Source organism: Gymnodraco acuticeps, unplaced genomic scaffold (genome assembly GCF_902827175.1).
Source record: "Gymnodraco acuticeps unplaced genomic scaffold, fGymAcu1.1, whole genome shotgun sequence".
NCBI lineage: Eukaryota > Metazoa > Chordata > Actinopteri > Perciformes > Bathydraconidae > Gymnodraco > Gymnodraco acuticeps.
In genome coordinates this window covers 296,432-312,971 of record NW_022990490.1, presented here as the reverse complement: position 1 = coordinate 312,971, position 16,540 = coordinate 296,432, and the positions used below count along the sequence as shown (strand labels likewise).

The window sequence follows — 16,540 nt, the reverse complement described above, 5'->3', positions numbered from 1 at the left end:
ATGCAATTGTAATTGGGTGCGTGGTATATTTTCATGCACGGACACGCATGTTCCACAACACACAAACTGAACATCACTCAATTGTCCGATCGCTAGTCGCTACCACTGTCCTTGCGATAACAACAAGTGCACGTTACTGATACAATATGGTTAAGACCATTCGGCCTTATTCTAGAGGGGTGCAAGCAGGGGCGGCGGGTACTGTAGGCTAGGGAAGGCTAAGCCTTCTCAAATATTTGTGTCACTGCATCCTGGTAAAATACAAATATAATTTAGGCCTATAATGTTTGTGTCTTTGACATTAGCGCTGCAATGCAGCCACCAGTAAACTGTACTACGGAGCCAGTTCAACAGACCCTGGATATGTTTGAGTTATCTTAACTAACCCCAACAAACGAGATCTCGCTAAGCGGTCCTACGACGCTGGTTATCAACTCGGTAAATCAACCAGGGTTTCTCTCTCCAGCTGAGAGCAACATCATACTTCATTAATGAAAATTAAACTAATATTAGACAAATATGAACTTTAAACATCCATGACTTAAACATATAATCCAGGATACAAGCCACATAGTTGCACCTGCAAGGTGAATATATAACAATGTAAGTGTTGCACGGCCAGATACGGCTGGAGAAGCTGACTCAGATAAGGAAATATATGATATTATATGATCGATGATCTGATTGATGATGTGACATCAGTGTGATATGAATGATAAGTGCGACACGTCGGCGTCTTCTCTGCGTACGGCAGTTTAAACTGCATTTCCTTTTTCCTGTAATATGACTTGATAGATTTAAACTCCGCACACTGAGCTCTGATCGGTCAGCAGGCGGTGCTTTCACTGAGTTGTTGATCTCTTTTCTATAGACGCCGGGGGCGGGCAGCGTCAGGTAAAAAAAAGAGTTATTTAGCCTTCCCAAACCTGAGCCTCACGCGCCGCCTATGGGTGCAAGGAATAGTCCAAGTAGTGGGGGAGTTTTATACAATATGTTTAAAACATAAAGATGAAAAGGTTTAAAAAAGTTATTGTATAATGTTTTAAGGAGGTGACGCTACTCAGCCAATCAAATTGGTGCAGTCAGTGAGTCAGCACGATAGATTCAAACACACACACACACGAGACAAGAGGAGAGAAACAGTCTTCATTTGCTCTTACTGGACCTCTTTGAAATGCAATTGAATACCCCTGCATTATAGCAACAACAACAATAATAGCAATAATAATTGGGAGGGGGGGGGCGCGGCTGTTCTTATGTTCTCTGAGGGGAGGCTCACCTTCCCACACTTTGAAAACCCCTGGTCTAGAGAGTCCGCGTTTGAAGACCCTTTCAGTTATTTCTCATAGTCAGTTTATTTAGTCTTTGTTTTTGCAGTTAAGTTTTTGCTAAGTTTTTCCTCTAAAAGAGTGATTTTTGGTATTTTATTCTTTTATTAAAGACTTTCTGAGTTTTTAACTTTGTCTTGAGTCGTGCATTTGAGTCCAAGTATTGTGTCTTGTTCCTCACAGAGACTGACCTTAGTGGACTCCAGAGACTGACCTTAGTGGACTCCAGGCTCCGGGCTGGCCTCTTGCAGGCCACCTGGTTCTTCAGGTCTCTGATCTCAGCCTCCAGTAGCTGGATCACCTCCTCGTAGTCCTGCTCGGCGCTGCTGGGCTGTCGCTGCCCCCCCGCCTGTCCCCCAAGCCGCTGCTCGGCCTCTGCCTCGGCTGCCTGCAGACGGCTCTTCAGACGGGCGTTCTCCTCCACAGTCAGACCTGCTTTCTGTGGAGGACAACAGAATGGTAAATACATTCATAATGGTAAATATAATGTATTATATAACGCTGTACAGTCTTTACCACCTCTAAAACACTTCTACATCATTCAGCATTCACTCACATTCAGGCTCCGTTTACACGAAAGTCCTGACACGAAAACGAACAGAATTCAATATCAAAAAAGTCTTCCGTCCACACGGAATCAGCTAAAGAAACGTGTCCGTTCACACGAGACCGCTCGACCCGCTGGAGACGCTGTAGTATATATGCCGGGCCTGTAAGTGACACTGTACTTGAAGTACTTCCGCCACAAAATACACCAAAAGCAGCGAATAAGACCCTCCCGAGCATGGTTGCCATGGTTGCCCTTCTGTTTATTCTCCGTGGTGGATTTAGCAACATGTAGTTCATGTAGTTCTCCATGTCCACTTGTTGCTGATGGTTGTGGTAGAGGAGCTGTATATTTAGGTGAGCAGCAGAGGTGGGGAGAGGCAAGGCTCTGGCTGTTTCGCAGGCCTCTTTTTTCCCCAGTCAACATGTCCGTTAAAGTTGAAATCTTCCGGACAAAATTAGAAAAGTGCCGGTCAAAGGTCTTCTTTGTTATTTATTGAGCTTTAAAACTAATTAATAACGACTATATAATAATATAATAATAACAAACGGAGCCTCTCTCTTCCTCCCCCTCTCCTGACAGCCCGTCAGTATCCGTGGTCTCATGCAGCTGGCTGATCCAGTAATGAGTGACCCGACAGTCAAAATAAACATATTTATAACTAGTTTAGGTAGTTTGAGAGGTCATTAAAATAGCTAAATGTGATGATCTAACTTGAAGTGTGTGCTTTGTTCCACTCATCGCTCCATCACAGCGGGCGGAGCTGCAGGTGATCATGCAGAGCTGCGTGTCTCCCATGAAATGCACCACCTTGGGACCCATTATCGTTTGAGGGCTCCGTTTCCGCGGTTCCGTTACGGCCTCGTGTGAACTAACCGTCCATACTAGGGGTGTAACGGTTCACATAAGTCACGGTTCGGTTCGTACCTCGGTTTGGGGGTCACGGTTCCGTACGGGTTCGGTACAACAAGAAAAAGCAAAACAAAGTCCCAAATGCATAATTCCAGGTTTGTTGTTATTTATTTTGAACAGTAGTGCAAGTTTCAGTTTAAAAATAAGGAACTCTGACATTTTGAATAATTAACTGAATTAAACAGTTAAAAACAAATCACAAATAGAACCACACACACTCAGATGGCCATATTATCTATAATGGCTGATGTCAAACAAAAAGGTTTGATCAAGCTGTAAAACTAAAAAGAATGTCTTGAAAATATTACAAAATAAATAATAAGAAAGTGTTTCAAGAGCGCATAGCCGTTGAAAAACATATGCCAAAAGCTTCCGTTATTTATTTTGGTCTTTTGGCTTTCATGTCCAGGGCCGCCCCTGGCCAACTTGGGGCCCCAAGCGACATTGTGAGATGAGGCCCCCCCCCCCCCCAACCAACAGGAGTGAAAAAAAAACATTTTGGAAACAAAGTAGGCTACTTTGCAAATATAATTCCTGTTTATTATTATTATCAACACTTTTTTATACAGTGAGGTAAATGGCAAATGTGCATGTATGTCGTTCAGTATGCGTTTACAGGTGAATACGTCTGCATTTCCTGCCAAATACTAGCCTCAAAAAGATTAAAATATAATTAATGCAAATAAACTACTTCTACTAATAATAATAATAATCATAATCAATTCAATAATATAAATACTATATTATTTTATTATAATATAGTTGTAATATAGTCAAGACAAAACATGCTTATGACATGCTCAAAACTGATATTTCTTAAATCTGTATTCAAATGTAGTTCCCTCTGTCAGCAATGTATCAACAACCACATACACATTTCTATCAGTATTTCTGTGTTGTGGTTGACATGATGATGACTGTTAGGAGTTAAGGGGAGAGGCTGAGCATCACCATGAAATGTGCAAATTGACATAAAAATGAATATAAGGGGGGAAAATGCTCCATGTTTTTTAGGCTGTAAACTTTAACTGTTATGTAAGCTAACTAGACAGACAGTGTATCACTCTTCCTCCTGTACATTAGCAGATAAAAGGCATAACATACTTGAAGAATGTTAAATAAAGAATGCTGGAAATAACTGCATCTCCATTAGCCTATATGCTCTGCAGAGACTGCCTTCTTCATGTCGTGAATTGCAGCTGATGTTTTAATATGGCAATTGGCAATTTGACTTATACAACATTCGCAAGTTGTACATTTGACTCACACAATAACCCACCTTCGAGTGATGCTCTAGTTTCTTCAAGTTTTGTTTTTTTTCCCTCTAGCTTGCGCCGGACTGAAACTGTCTTTTCACCGACATCTCTTCACCTGCACTAGTGACCGTATCAAAGCCGTGATTGGTCAGATGTCGATTCATTGCAACGGTGTCGGGTTACAGACGTGCTCCCCTTGTCACCTCTAACTCTCCCGTGTCAGCTGGGGGTGTGCGGAGAACTGAGCGGAGAACAGCGCACAGCAGCTGAGGCCCTCTGGGCGGGGCCCCCTGCGCAAGGCGGGGCCCCATGCAGCCTGCGTGATTGGCCTGTAGGGAGGGGCGGCCCTGTTCATGTCTATTGGCTTCTTAAAAACAGCGGGGATCAGCTGTTGAACTGCTGTTGTCTTTTGCCGGGCTCCGGTGATTGGCAAATCTGGGTGATGCCTTCTCATATGATTTAGCATGTTCGGCGTGTGTTCCCATTAGCATACCGCACCGCTATCGAACAACGCCGACACACCGTCCTCGTCCAATCCACCACTCGCACTTCATCGTTATTGTAGTCCACAAGGAACCCGAAATGTTCCCACACAGCTGATTTAAAAGAAGCAGGTGGGTTCTAGCTCCTGTGTGTTATCTGAAATCGCCATACTAACTTTTCTTCTTCTTGTATTTTGTTCGTTTTGTTGTGGTGTTTCTTCTTGTTCTTCATTTGTTGTTTAAGGGCGGCTGGCAAACAGCTTTTAGGCGCAATACCGTCCACCAGGCGCCTTGGGGGACTTCTTGGAGGAATTAGATAATCTCCTCTCACACATCCCTGAAACTGGCCCTCCCGCTGTACTTCTTGGAGACTTCAACCTCCAGACAGGGAAGATAGACGAACTAACTTCTCTGTTAACCACCTTTGCTTTCTCACTGTCTCCATCCCCACCGACTCATAAAGCTGGCAATGTCCTTGATCTCATATTCTCAAGGAACTGCGCTACTTCTAACCTCTCTGTAAACCCGCTCCACACATCCGATCACTTCTTAATTTCATTCTCTCTACCCCTTTCCATACATATCAAACTAATCTCTTCTCATCCTGCACCTGTCTGCCGTAACCTTCGTTCCCTCTCCCCCTCTACCTTTGCCTCATCGGTGCTCTCAGCCCTCCCTTCCTCGGACTCGTTCCAACTCCTACCTCCAAACTCTGCTGCAGAAACTCTCCTCTCTACTCTCTCATCCTCTCTGGACACTCTCTGTCCTCTCACATCTCGGCAGGCTCGTCAGTCCCCTCCTGCTCCCTGGCTAAATGACGCACTGTGTGCTAATAGAACCATCCTTCGGGCAGCAGAGCGGAAACGGTGGAAATCCAAACACCATGACGACCTCCTAACCTATCAGGCTCTCCTCTCCTCTTTCTCTGCTTTGATCTCTCAGGCAAAAAGCACTTTCTTTCAAGATAAGATCCAATCTTCCTATTCCAATCCCAAAAAACTTCCACCCTCCTGGACCCCCCCAAAGCCCCTTCCCCCTCCTCCCTTCTGTCAAGCGACTTTGTTAACCACTTTGAAAAAAAGGTTGATGATATTCGCTCTTCTTTTTCTGACTCACCTTTACTCACCGCTGGGTCACCAGACCCACCTTTCACCCACACACTAACCTCCTTCTCCCCTCTCTCTCCAAGTGAGGTTCCTACCCTCATTACCTCTGCCTGCCCTACCACCTGTCCTCTGGACCCTATCCCCTCAAACCTCCTTCAGACTATTGCTCCTGATATTCTACCATTTCTCACCCATTTCATCAACACTTCTCTAACTTCTGGTCACTTTCCAAATAGTCTTAAGGAGGCAAGAGTAAACCCTCTCCTAAAGAAACCAACTCTCAACCCGTCTGATGTTATAAACTACAGGCCTGTCTCTCTACTCCCGTTCCTGTCTAAAACACTTGAACGCGCCGTCTTTAAACAACTCTCCTGTTATCTCCATCAGAACAACCTTCTGGATCTGCACCAGTCTGGTTTTAAGGCAGGTCACTCCACAGAAACTGCCCTCCTTGCTGTCTCTGAGGAACTGCACACTGCCAAAGCAGCATCCCTCCCCTCTGTCATCATCCTGTTGGACCTGTCTGCTGCATTCGACACAGTGAACCATCAGATCCTCCTTCACACTCTTCAAAAACTTGGAGTTTCAGGCTCTGCACTTTCCCTCCTCACCTCATACCTCAAAGACCGTACCTACAGGGTAACTTGGAGAGGGTCAGAGTCTGACCCTTGTCAATTAACTACAGGGGTCCCTCAGGGCTCTGTTCTTGGTCCCCTCCTCTTCTCCTTGTACACAAACTCGCTCGGATCCGTCATTAGCCTGCATGGTTTTTCATACCACTGCTACGCTAACGACACCCAATTCATTCTGTCCTTTCCCCGCTCAGAGACCCAGGTCGTCGCACGCATCTCTGCTTGTCTAGCTGACATCTCTCAGTGGATGTCTGCTCACCACCTCAAGCTCAACCTTGACAAGACTGAGCTGCTTTTCCTTCCGGGAAAAGATTGTCCCACTCTTGACCTGACAATCAACATCGGCCTTCTGTTGTTTCCCCGACTCAGACTGCAAGGAATTTGGCTGTGACCCTAGATAACAACCTGTCCTTCACTGCAAACATCGCTGCTACAACCCGCTGCTGCAGATACACGCTTTACAACATCAGGAGGATACGTCCCCAGCTGACACAGAAAGCGCTGCAGGTTCTGGTCCAGGCTCTCGCCATCTCACGCTTAGACTACTGCAACTCCCTCCTGGCTGGTCTACCTGCATGTGCCATCCGACCTCTGCAGCTCATCCAGAATGCAGCGGCTCGTCTGGTCTTCAACCTTCCTAAATGTTCCCACACCACGCCGCTCCTCCGCTCCCTTCACTGGCTTCCAGTAACTCCTAGAATCCACTTCAGGACAATGGTACTTGCGTACCATGCTGTAAATGGATCTGGCCCTTCCTACATCCAGGACATGGTTAAACTGTACACCCCAGCGTGTGCACTATGCTCTGCATCCGCCAAACGACTCGCTGCACCCTCACTGCAAGGGGGACCCAAGTTCCCATCAGCAAAAACACGTGGGTTTGCTATCCTGGCTCCAAAATGGTGGAATGCGCTCCCCATTGACATCAGGACAGCAGAAAGCTTGCACATCTTCCGGTGCAGACTGAAAACTCATCTCGTTCGACTCCACTTCGAGCGATAGAATTACTAACAAATAACTGCTAACAGAGCACTTATATACTAATAAAGGACTGGCTTATCTATAGCCAGTTGAGTAGCACTTGAAATGTTTGGCTCTATGAAACCTGATGTACTTATATGATTCTGTTTTCTTCAAGGTTGTGTCTTCCTGGTCGAATGTACTTATTGTAAGTCGCTTTGGATAAAAACGTCAGCTAAATGCAATGCCGAACCGTGACGTCCGAACCGTGACGTCCGAACCGTGACGTCCGAACCGTGACGGTACAGGACGAATACGTATACCGTTACACCCCTAGTCCATACGATAGAGAACTGTAGTGGATACAACCCATTCCGTCTCCGTGTAAACGGAGCCTCAGAGGCAGAGGCTTTCAGAGGGACTAACATTCACACACTCACGCCGTTACAGTCTTATGACATGGCTAAATACTCGATTCTGATTGATCAGTTTGGACATTTCAGAGCTTCTTAATACTTGATGGAGTGCTGGAGAGCCAGAGAAATCAACAGAAAAAGGGAGACAGGAAGTAAACACTAACAGGAACGGCAGAGGAAGACAGACAGGAATAAACACTAACAGGAACAGCAGAAGAAGAAAGACAGGAAGTAAACATTAACAGGAACAGGTTATGGGCTCTGGCAGTGTTTAAAGACTGAGGCCCAATTCCAAATCACACCCTACCCACTCCGTGACGGAGTGAACTCCGTGTCGGAGTGACACTCGCAGCTCAAGGAGGCTCCCTCCTGTCAGATGGAGGGAGTAAATATAGCGGCAAGCTTTGGGACAAACTCCCCTCTCTCCGCCAGAAACAGGAAATGGTTTCAAATCAGCATCTCTTGGACAAAAAATGAAAATGAATAACTAAAAATAAAACTCCAAACATCTTTAATTGTGTTACTTTTTTGTAAAGCTCTTTTAGTTTTAAACCTGATGTTTATAAGCTTCTTAGTTTTTGCAACAGTCTGTAAATATACACAACTTTATAATAAAATGCATAGGTATGACTAAACACTAAATGACTAAACTTGGGATCATACCTGATCCCAAGTAAAAAAAAGACGAGGTTATCATGAGGTTGTTAACATCGCAATTTATCAGTGGATGTTTGCAGGAACTATTTGTAAACAGCGTGTTTCCTGACACACAGCGTTGAGACCGGTCAGGTAGGGCAGCAGGTGAAGTCAGCACCGATGCAGACTCGCTGTTTGAGGGCTTGATAACCCACTCCCCCTCCTCATTCGTTGGTTTGGAACAGCACTTAATGTGGCGGACCTTCCGCACGAACGCGCAAACGAAGGGGTAGTGTGTAGGGTGTAGGGGGTGGATTGGAATTGGGCCTGAGTTAGTGGAAAGGAAACTTGCTGCACATTATTTAAAGTGGACCTATCATGCTATATTGGAAATAATTATTGTAGGGCCAATGGGCCATACCTAGTGCTGCGTACCGGTACGCCGAACCAGTACTGGACTTGTAAAAAGTTTCGGTTCAAGTCCGGTTAAAACCGGAACGTCGGGAACCGGTACTTGGACTTGCAAAAAAACTAGCACTTACGTATATTCTGGTGTCTGTGGTCCCTGATAAACGTTATTTAGCGTCAATAAATGAGTGCTAATCCCAGTGTGCTCAGTGTACAACATCACATGTCATTTCACCTTCGATTCACGGTTTGAAAACGTAGCATTTCGCCACATGCTAATGCTAACCGGAAGTGAAGAATTTTCAGAATAAAAGTATTAAGTTAATAGTGTGAACTTCCGGTTTTTTCAGAATAAAACTGATTTAAATTAAATAGTGTATTTAATTCAAAATGACGCCATATCAACATTGATTTTAATTTCTAACAGTATGCATGTACATCACTATGTATGTAGTATGTACTGTATAATGTACACATGTAGAGTTGTAGAAAATACATGGTGTACAGACAGTACAGTACACTCTGACTGTACAGTCACTACAGTGTAGCCTATACTGTATAGTAGGTGTGTAACAGTGTAATGTGTATAGTCTACTCTACATTCTACCTTTCAGCAATGTTTTAGGGATTTAGGCTCAGTCAGCTCAGGGACTGTTTGGTTACTTTAGTTTGGTAAATGAAATAAATGTTTGAACTTTGTAGTAGTTCACTGTAGTTGCTGTCATAAGTCATTTGTAGGCTAAGTGGCAAAAAGTTGTTTTTTTACATTTGTACTTTGTAGAGAAATGTAGACACAAGTTGGAAGGGAGCACTATAAACCTGACGAGTTTGAATTTGAGTTGATTATGAGTTAATTTTCAATTGATAATTAGCTCACAATAAGTTCACTTTAGTTACTCACACAACTTGACACAAGCCATGGGTTCAGGTCCGGACTTATAAGTCCGGACCTGAACCTGAACCTCTGGACTTGAGTCCGGACCTGAACCTGAATGTGAGTCCAGGTACGCAGCACTAGCCATACCTATATAAAACATGTCTGTGAAGTTTTTTTTTCAAAATACCACCCATTGCCCCATGCCTCATACTGCTCATACCCCTCTTTTGCAGCCCTGTTAGAGAAACGCAGATTTTGGGTCCTTAACTTGAAAAAAATAAATAAGAGGAGGCGGAGCTAATTCTACCGGAAATAAAGTTAAATTCTGCTGTGATAAAACGCCATCCTGTTCTAAACCACATTATTTCTGAAACAGTATGGAGCTCAAAAGCTTTTTCTCTAGCGGGTTTATCACAAGGTGAGTTCTTTTTTTAATTTCCTGCTTTTTAAACACATGTGCTCTCCAGTACAGGTTAGCTCTGAGTGTTAGCGAGGCTTGCTAATGTAAACAAAGACGAGATTACGTCCAAAACACGTCAGGCATTGTTTCTGATAGCAACTTTCTGTGGGTCCGCCGCCGATTTGACGTCAGATCGGCAGCAAATCTGTATCCGCTCGTTGTACCCCGTTTTTAAAAGATTTGGGTACGGAGGAAAAGAGAGAGGGTTTTATTTTCTGACGCTGCGTGAGTTCCCCGACGCACCGGGGACACATATTTATGTATAAAAGACATCACAAAGTGCATTTTGCATGATAGGTCCCCTTTAACTTGAATAACTGTAAAGTTTAGAAGGAATTGTTTGAGTGAACATTGTAAATGTTGCTTGATGCATCATAATAAGTGAGTTTACTTTACATGAGTGAATAATTCTCACAGCATGCACCAGGCTCCAACATGTGAGTCCCCACACACTCCTCACCTCCGAGGTCTTCTGCAGCTCCTCCTCCAGAGTCTTCTTGCTGTGCTCCATGTCCTTCAGCATCAGCTGCACAGAGAGGAGGAGAGCTGAGATCACTGAGCATCAGCTCGGAGGAAATTGCAAAAAATGAGTACATTACAATAGTTTACCTTGAGCTGCTTCATCTGGGTGTGGAGCTGCTTCACCTCTGTCTGAAACTGCTCCATCTCCTCACTGCTGTAGCTGCATTCTGATTCATACGTCTGCACACGCCGAATAACAAGTTATGTGTTTATATTAGGTGAGGATCTTTTCAGTTTTGCTCTTGATCTGATCTGTGTGAGAGCTTACGGGGGAGTGGAAGGCGGACGTGTCCATCAAACTCGCTGCTTCATGATAGGAGAACATGAAGGGATCCGCCCCTAAACCCAGCTCCTCCAGATTCTCTTGGAAGATGTTACGCGTGGCCTCCACGAAGTCTGGGAGAGGACAGACAAGCACAGATACATTGTAAATAAGTACAAATGTTCCTTATGCTATTTATAATGTATGTCAATACTTTTTTGTTTTTTTGCAAAGGTTTTTAGTTTTCACATCAGCAATGCTGATGGTTTTATAGCTTGGAATCCCGCAAAAAACCCTTTCCATTCAAATGTTATTAATCACTACCATCTTAACGCTTCGGACCTATGTGAAAGGTGGCAGTTTTATAACATAGTAAATGTTTTGAATTGGAACAAACCTACTTGGTTAGGTTTAGAAAAAGATCATGGTTGAAAAAAATTAATAATAATTGTACCATAAAAAATGTAAAAAACACAAGTTAACTTTGGCTTTTATACGGGACAGGAAACACCAGTCTCTTACGGTGATGTTCATGTGTTTGGTCACTAGAGGTCGCTGCACAACTGTTTTTAACCTAGTAACCCTCTCTCTGTATCACAGACAGTGAAATGAATCTCAGTTCAAACACAGTTCATCGGTCTGAGACTACCACCTTCTAACCTAATTTATGTTGCCATAGAAACCTACACAACATCACTCCGTAGTTCCCATTTTATTCACATCTATAACTGAAACACCCACATGTTTAAACGTTAATATGTGTTGATGTTGTAAATGGAGCTGCTGTGATCAATATGTGCTCTTTTCAGATTGTATCCTACTATCCTGGAACAGTATCTGGACTTAAGGCCGTGACCAAAGTCAGAAGCAACTCTAGCAAATCTTAGCTGTTATTATATGTTTTGTTTCACTTCCAATACTTTACACAGTACAAACACTAATAGGTATGAACTGATAAACCTGATATTCCTACTCTTAGTATCTACAGAGCTTTCCACTTTCCACAACAATACTGCACATCTTTTCTTTTCTTTTTTATTCGGAGTACTTTGTCATAGTCAGAATCACAAACAGAATCAGGTTTATTGCCAAGTAGTTTCACATATACGAGAAATTTGCCTTGGTGTACATGGTGTAAACATACTGTAAACACAGTTAAAGAAGATACAAAGTAAGAAAAACAAGCACAAATTATACTATATATATATATATTAGGGCCGGGACTTTAACGCGTTAATTAAGATTAATTAATTACACAAAAATTAACGCGTTAAAAAAATTAACGCATTTTAATCGCACTTATTTTTGCACCGCGGAACGTTTCTCACTGGATGAGTTTCAGGCGTACCGATTATACTGGAGCACCAACTAACGTTCATGACTTCAGACAACAACAAACCACAGTGAACAACAGTGGGAAATGTTGTCTTAAAAAACGGACGGATGGAAGCGTCGATAAGAGCACGGTTGTGTGCAAATTATGCAAAAAGGAATTCGCATATCACCGCAGCACATCAAGCCTCAAGTATCACCTCAGTGCAAAACATATAGCAGCTAGCGTGGAAGCTAGCGTGGACGTTAGCCTCTTTTATCGCGTTCACACCATACAGTCTATGGTTCACACCAAAAAGAGCCGGTACTAAAATTAGTTCATGAGAACCTTTTTACCCCCACGAAAGTCCCTGCTAGAGAGCAGAGAGCTGCTAGAGAGCAGGGACTTTCGTACGGCTCTCTTGTGAGAAAAGAGCTATATTTCTGATTGGCTGGGCGGATTGCAAACCACGCCCCGTAAAACTCCCAAAAAGTTTGGTGAAGCCGCCATTTTATTATCCTCGCATTAGCATTATTAGCATTAGCCCAGCGCAGAAACGCAGAGAGACTAACTTATGGCAACACAAAATAAAACATGGGAGCGGTGGAGATGAGGAGGTGTCGGCGTTCTGGCGATTTACTCGGAAGGCTTCAGTAGAAGCTGCTGGGAGTCCCAGCAGCTTCTACTGAAGCCAGTCCCCAACTCCGGGGACTTCCGGCTGGGGACTTTGGGCGGCAGTATACGCCGTGAAGTGGTTTGCGGCCTGCCAGTAAACCCAAAGCAGAAGAAGAAGAAGTGACGTCAGTGGCTTCATTTGTTCTCATGAACTAAGTTCTCATGAACCTTTGTGGGAAAAGTACTGCGGTGTGAATGCGCCTAATGGTATACTAAAATCCATGTGAAAAAAATTGCTTCTCACTGTTCTCAGGTCAAATATTTATATGCGATTAAAAATGCGATTAATTTCGATTAATTAATTACAAAGCCTCTAATTAATTAGATTAATTTTTTTAATCGAGTCCCGGCCCTAATATATATATATATATTATAAGATTATATATATATATATATATATCTCAATGTATAATAGTTTAAGCGTTTTTTTATGACATGGAAAAGAAGAAAAAAAGAGAGAGAGAGAACAAAAATAAAGTCAGGAAAACGGGTTAGTTTCTCGTGCACACGAGAAACGAATCCATTATCCTGACTTTCTTTTTTTTGAGAAAGTTACCGATGCACCAAGGAGGAAGTGGAACACACAGGAGACAACCATTTCATTGCAGACTGTTGTGTTTACGTGGGGAAATTACAGTGCATACAATATTTGAGATATATTTTGAACTGAGACTTAATTTGATGGACATTTCGGCCAGGGGTGTAGTGCTATTTGTTTAAGCACCGGATTGGCAAAACAGGAGAGTCTGTAAACCAGTCTGCTTTGATTGATGAATTAATATCCATGACTCTCAGAGTACCTGCTACCCGCAGCTGTTTTATAGAGAAACAAAAACTCACAACACACACACACACACACACACACACACACACACACACACACTCACACTCACACTCACACTCACACTCACACTCACACTCACACTCACACTCACACTCACACTCACACTCACACTCACACTCACACTCACACACACACACAGAGCCAGTGGCGGACTAGCCATCGGGACGAATCCCAATGGGCCGGTACCGAAGTGGGCCAGTCGGGCCACTCGGCCCACTCCGATCGGGCCACTAGGTCCACCGTTTCCCCGCAGCGAGGCTTCCCCCGTTGACAGTTCACTAGCAGCCCCCCCATTGACAGTTTACGTGGGCTGGGCTGGGTGAGATACCCAGGCTGATTTTTAGTCCCAGTCTGCCCATAATGCGCCCTGGTGACCGGACATCTCCATCATAAAACTAATAAAAGGGGGAGTAATCGGGCAGTTCGATGTGTGTAGAGGTGTGTGTGTGTAGAGGTGGTGTGTGTGGTTAAAACATAACAGCCTGTGGTCACTCTTTATAGCTGTTCAATGAAGGTAAACACAGTGTAGGCGGTGTATAAAAGCTCTTTGAGCGCTGGTGCTGCTCTTCTCTGAGTTACACGTCCCGCTGCCTCCTGGAGTGACCACACACCCCTGGCCGAAATGTCCTTAAAGTGAAGTCTGAGTACGAAATATATCTCAAATAATGTATGCACTGTCATTTCCCCACGTAAACATAACAGTCTGTGTTCTGTTACAGCTAAGTTTACTCTTGTTTGCATTTTCTGGGCTATTCTTTGTGTGCCTATTGTGCCTAGTCGTGGTCCCTTTAAGAATCAGGATGACATCATCAGATGGGTGTGTCAGGTGATCATTAGAGATGAAATAGGCAAAGCATGGCTCTGTGAGCAATGTGTTATTGTTTGTTAGAAATCCAGCTACAAGCTGCTGAGGATTTAGACATTGAGAAAGAAAGGAGTAAAAAATGTTTAAGCTCTGTATCATTGGAAGCAGCATTACGCACACAGCAATATGTTGTTGACCAAGCCAAAAATAACGGAGGCTAAACCTCAACTAAGTCATCATTATGTACCAGCAAATACAAAGCCAAGTCCTGGCGACAGCATTTCACATTCACAGCTCAAACCAGAAGCCAAACCTTTCATTCTCCATCAAACCAATCCTGGATCCCAATCACCTCATCTTACCTCACAGCAGCCTCGCATCAACAGAGACGAGTATGCTCATGGGTCACGCAATGTTAGGTTTGAGAACAACCGCTGTACTCCTGGACAGTATTACAGGCCTCAAAACCACAGTGGTAATCCTTCCTCATCGCCCCATCCCATATCTCCAAATTACAATCACGACGACTCAAACCTGAATGACTTTGTGAGATATTTAGCACGGCACGAGCTTGTTGCTACAGGTTTGCTTCAATTCAATGAAAAACCTCAGAATTACAGAGCATGGAAACGGTCTTTCCAGACCGCAACCCGGGGTTTAAACCTGACACCAAGTGAGGAGATGGATCTTCTGCACAGGTGGCTTGGTAACGAGGCAAGACAACATGTCGAACAGATAAGAGCAATACACATAAATCACCCTGAAGCAGGATTAGCAATGATATGGGACAGACTCGAGCGAACATATGGCTCACCAGAAGTCATTGAAGACGCTCTGTTCAAACGCATTGACACCTTTCCTAAAATAACAAATCAAGATTATTCCAAACTGACAAAGTTAAGTGATCTATTAATGGAACTTCAATCTGCCAAAGCAGAAGGAGACTTGCCTGGTCTCTCCTTCTTCGACACAGCCAGAGGCGTCAACCCAATAGTTCAGAAGCTTCCATTCGGTCTGCAGGAAAAGTGGGCATCAGTCGGTGCATCCTACAAGCGGCAAAATCTTGTCCACTATCCACCCTTTGACTTCTTCATGAACTTTGTCTGCCAGGAGGCTATCATGAGGAATGATCCGAGCTTCAACTTCGCCTCCCACACAGACACAGCTAAACAGAATGATAAGACAGGTTGGAAACCAAACAAATATCGGGAGATCTCTGTCCACAAAACAGAGATCTTCCCCGGAGTCGTTACTGAAACCAGTGAGCCCCCAACAAGATCTGAGGACTTTGATAAAATGTGTCCGATACATGAAAAGCCACATCCACTCCGCAAATGTCGTACATTCCGAGCAGAGCCCATTGATGAGCGTAAGGCATTCCTAAAAGAGAATAATGTGTCATTTCGCGAAGAACTGTAAAATGAAAATGCAATGTTTTGAATGCAAAAGTGAAAGACACCATACAGCACTTCACCCTGGACCCGCACCCTGGATGGAGGAGGTGGTCCCTGCTCCAGAGCATGGCTGGGAGGAGGAGAAAACTTCACCTCCTCCTCATGTCACCACCAAATGCACAAACGTCTGTGGCGGAGATCTGGCAGGTAGATCCTGCTCCAAAATATGTCTTGTAAATGTATATCCATCAGGCCTCAAAGACAAAGCAATTAAACTGTATGCAATTTTGGACGAACAGAGCAACAGATCATTAGTTCGTTCACAGTTCTTTGAAATGTTCAGTGACCAAAGTCTGAGTGCTCCTTACACATTGAGAACATGTGCTGAAGTGAAGGAATCAGCAGGAAGAAGAGCCAGTGGCTATGAAGTTGAGTCTCTGGATGGAACTGTCCACATCCCATTACCCAGCCTCATAGAATGCAATGACATTCCTAACAACAGAAATGAGATCCCAACCCCTGATGTGGCTCTCAATCATGCACACCTCAAGTCAGTGGCGCACCTCATCCCAGACATTGACCCACAAGCCCCTATCATGCTTCTCCTGGGTCGGGACGTTATCAGAGTTCATAAGGTTCGCAAACAGATGAATGGCTCACACAACCAGCCTTATGCTCAAAAGTTAGATCTGGGGTGGGTCATTGG

The 16,540-nt window shown here is 44.0% G+C and overlaps 1 protein-coding gene across 1 annotated transcript in view; it reads right to left on the bottom strand.

Annotated features, from left to right (window-relative positions):
• The window catches only part of si:dkeyp-72e1.9 (syntaxin-binding protein 4), a gene marked incomplete at its 3' end in the record, with an annotated part of 99,408 nt that overhangs the window by 12,545 nt on the left and 70,323 nt on the right, over nt 1–16,540 (bottom strand). Inside the window, 4 exon segments of the mRNA XM_034226477.1 lie at nt 1,543–1,767; nt 10,481–10,546; nt 10,630–10,722; nt 10,811–10,938. Coding sequence (XP_034082368.1) covers nt 1,543–1,767; nt 10,481–10,546; nt 10,630–10,722; nt 10,811–10,938 — 512 coding nt within the window.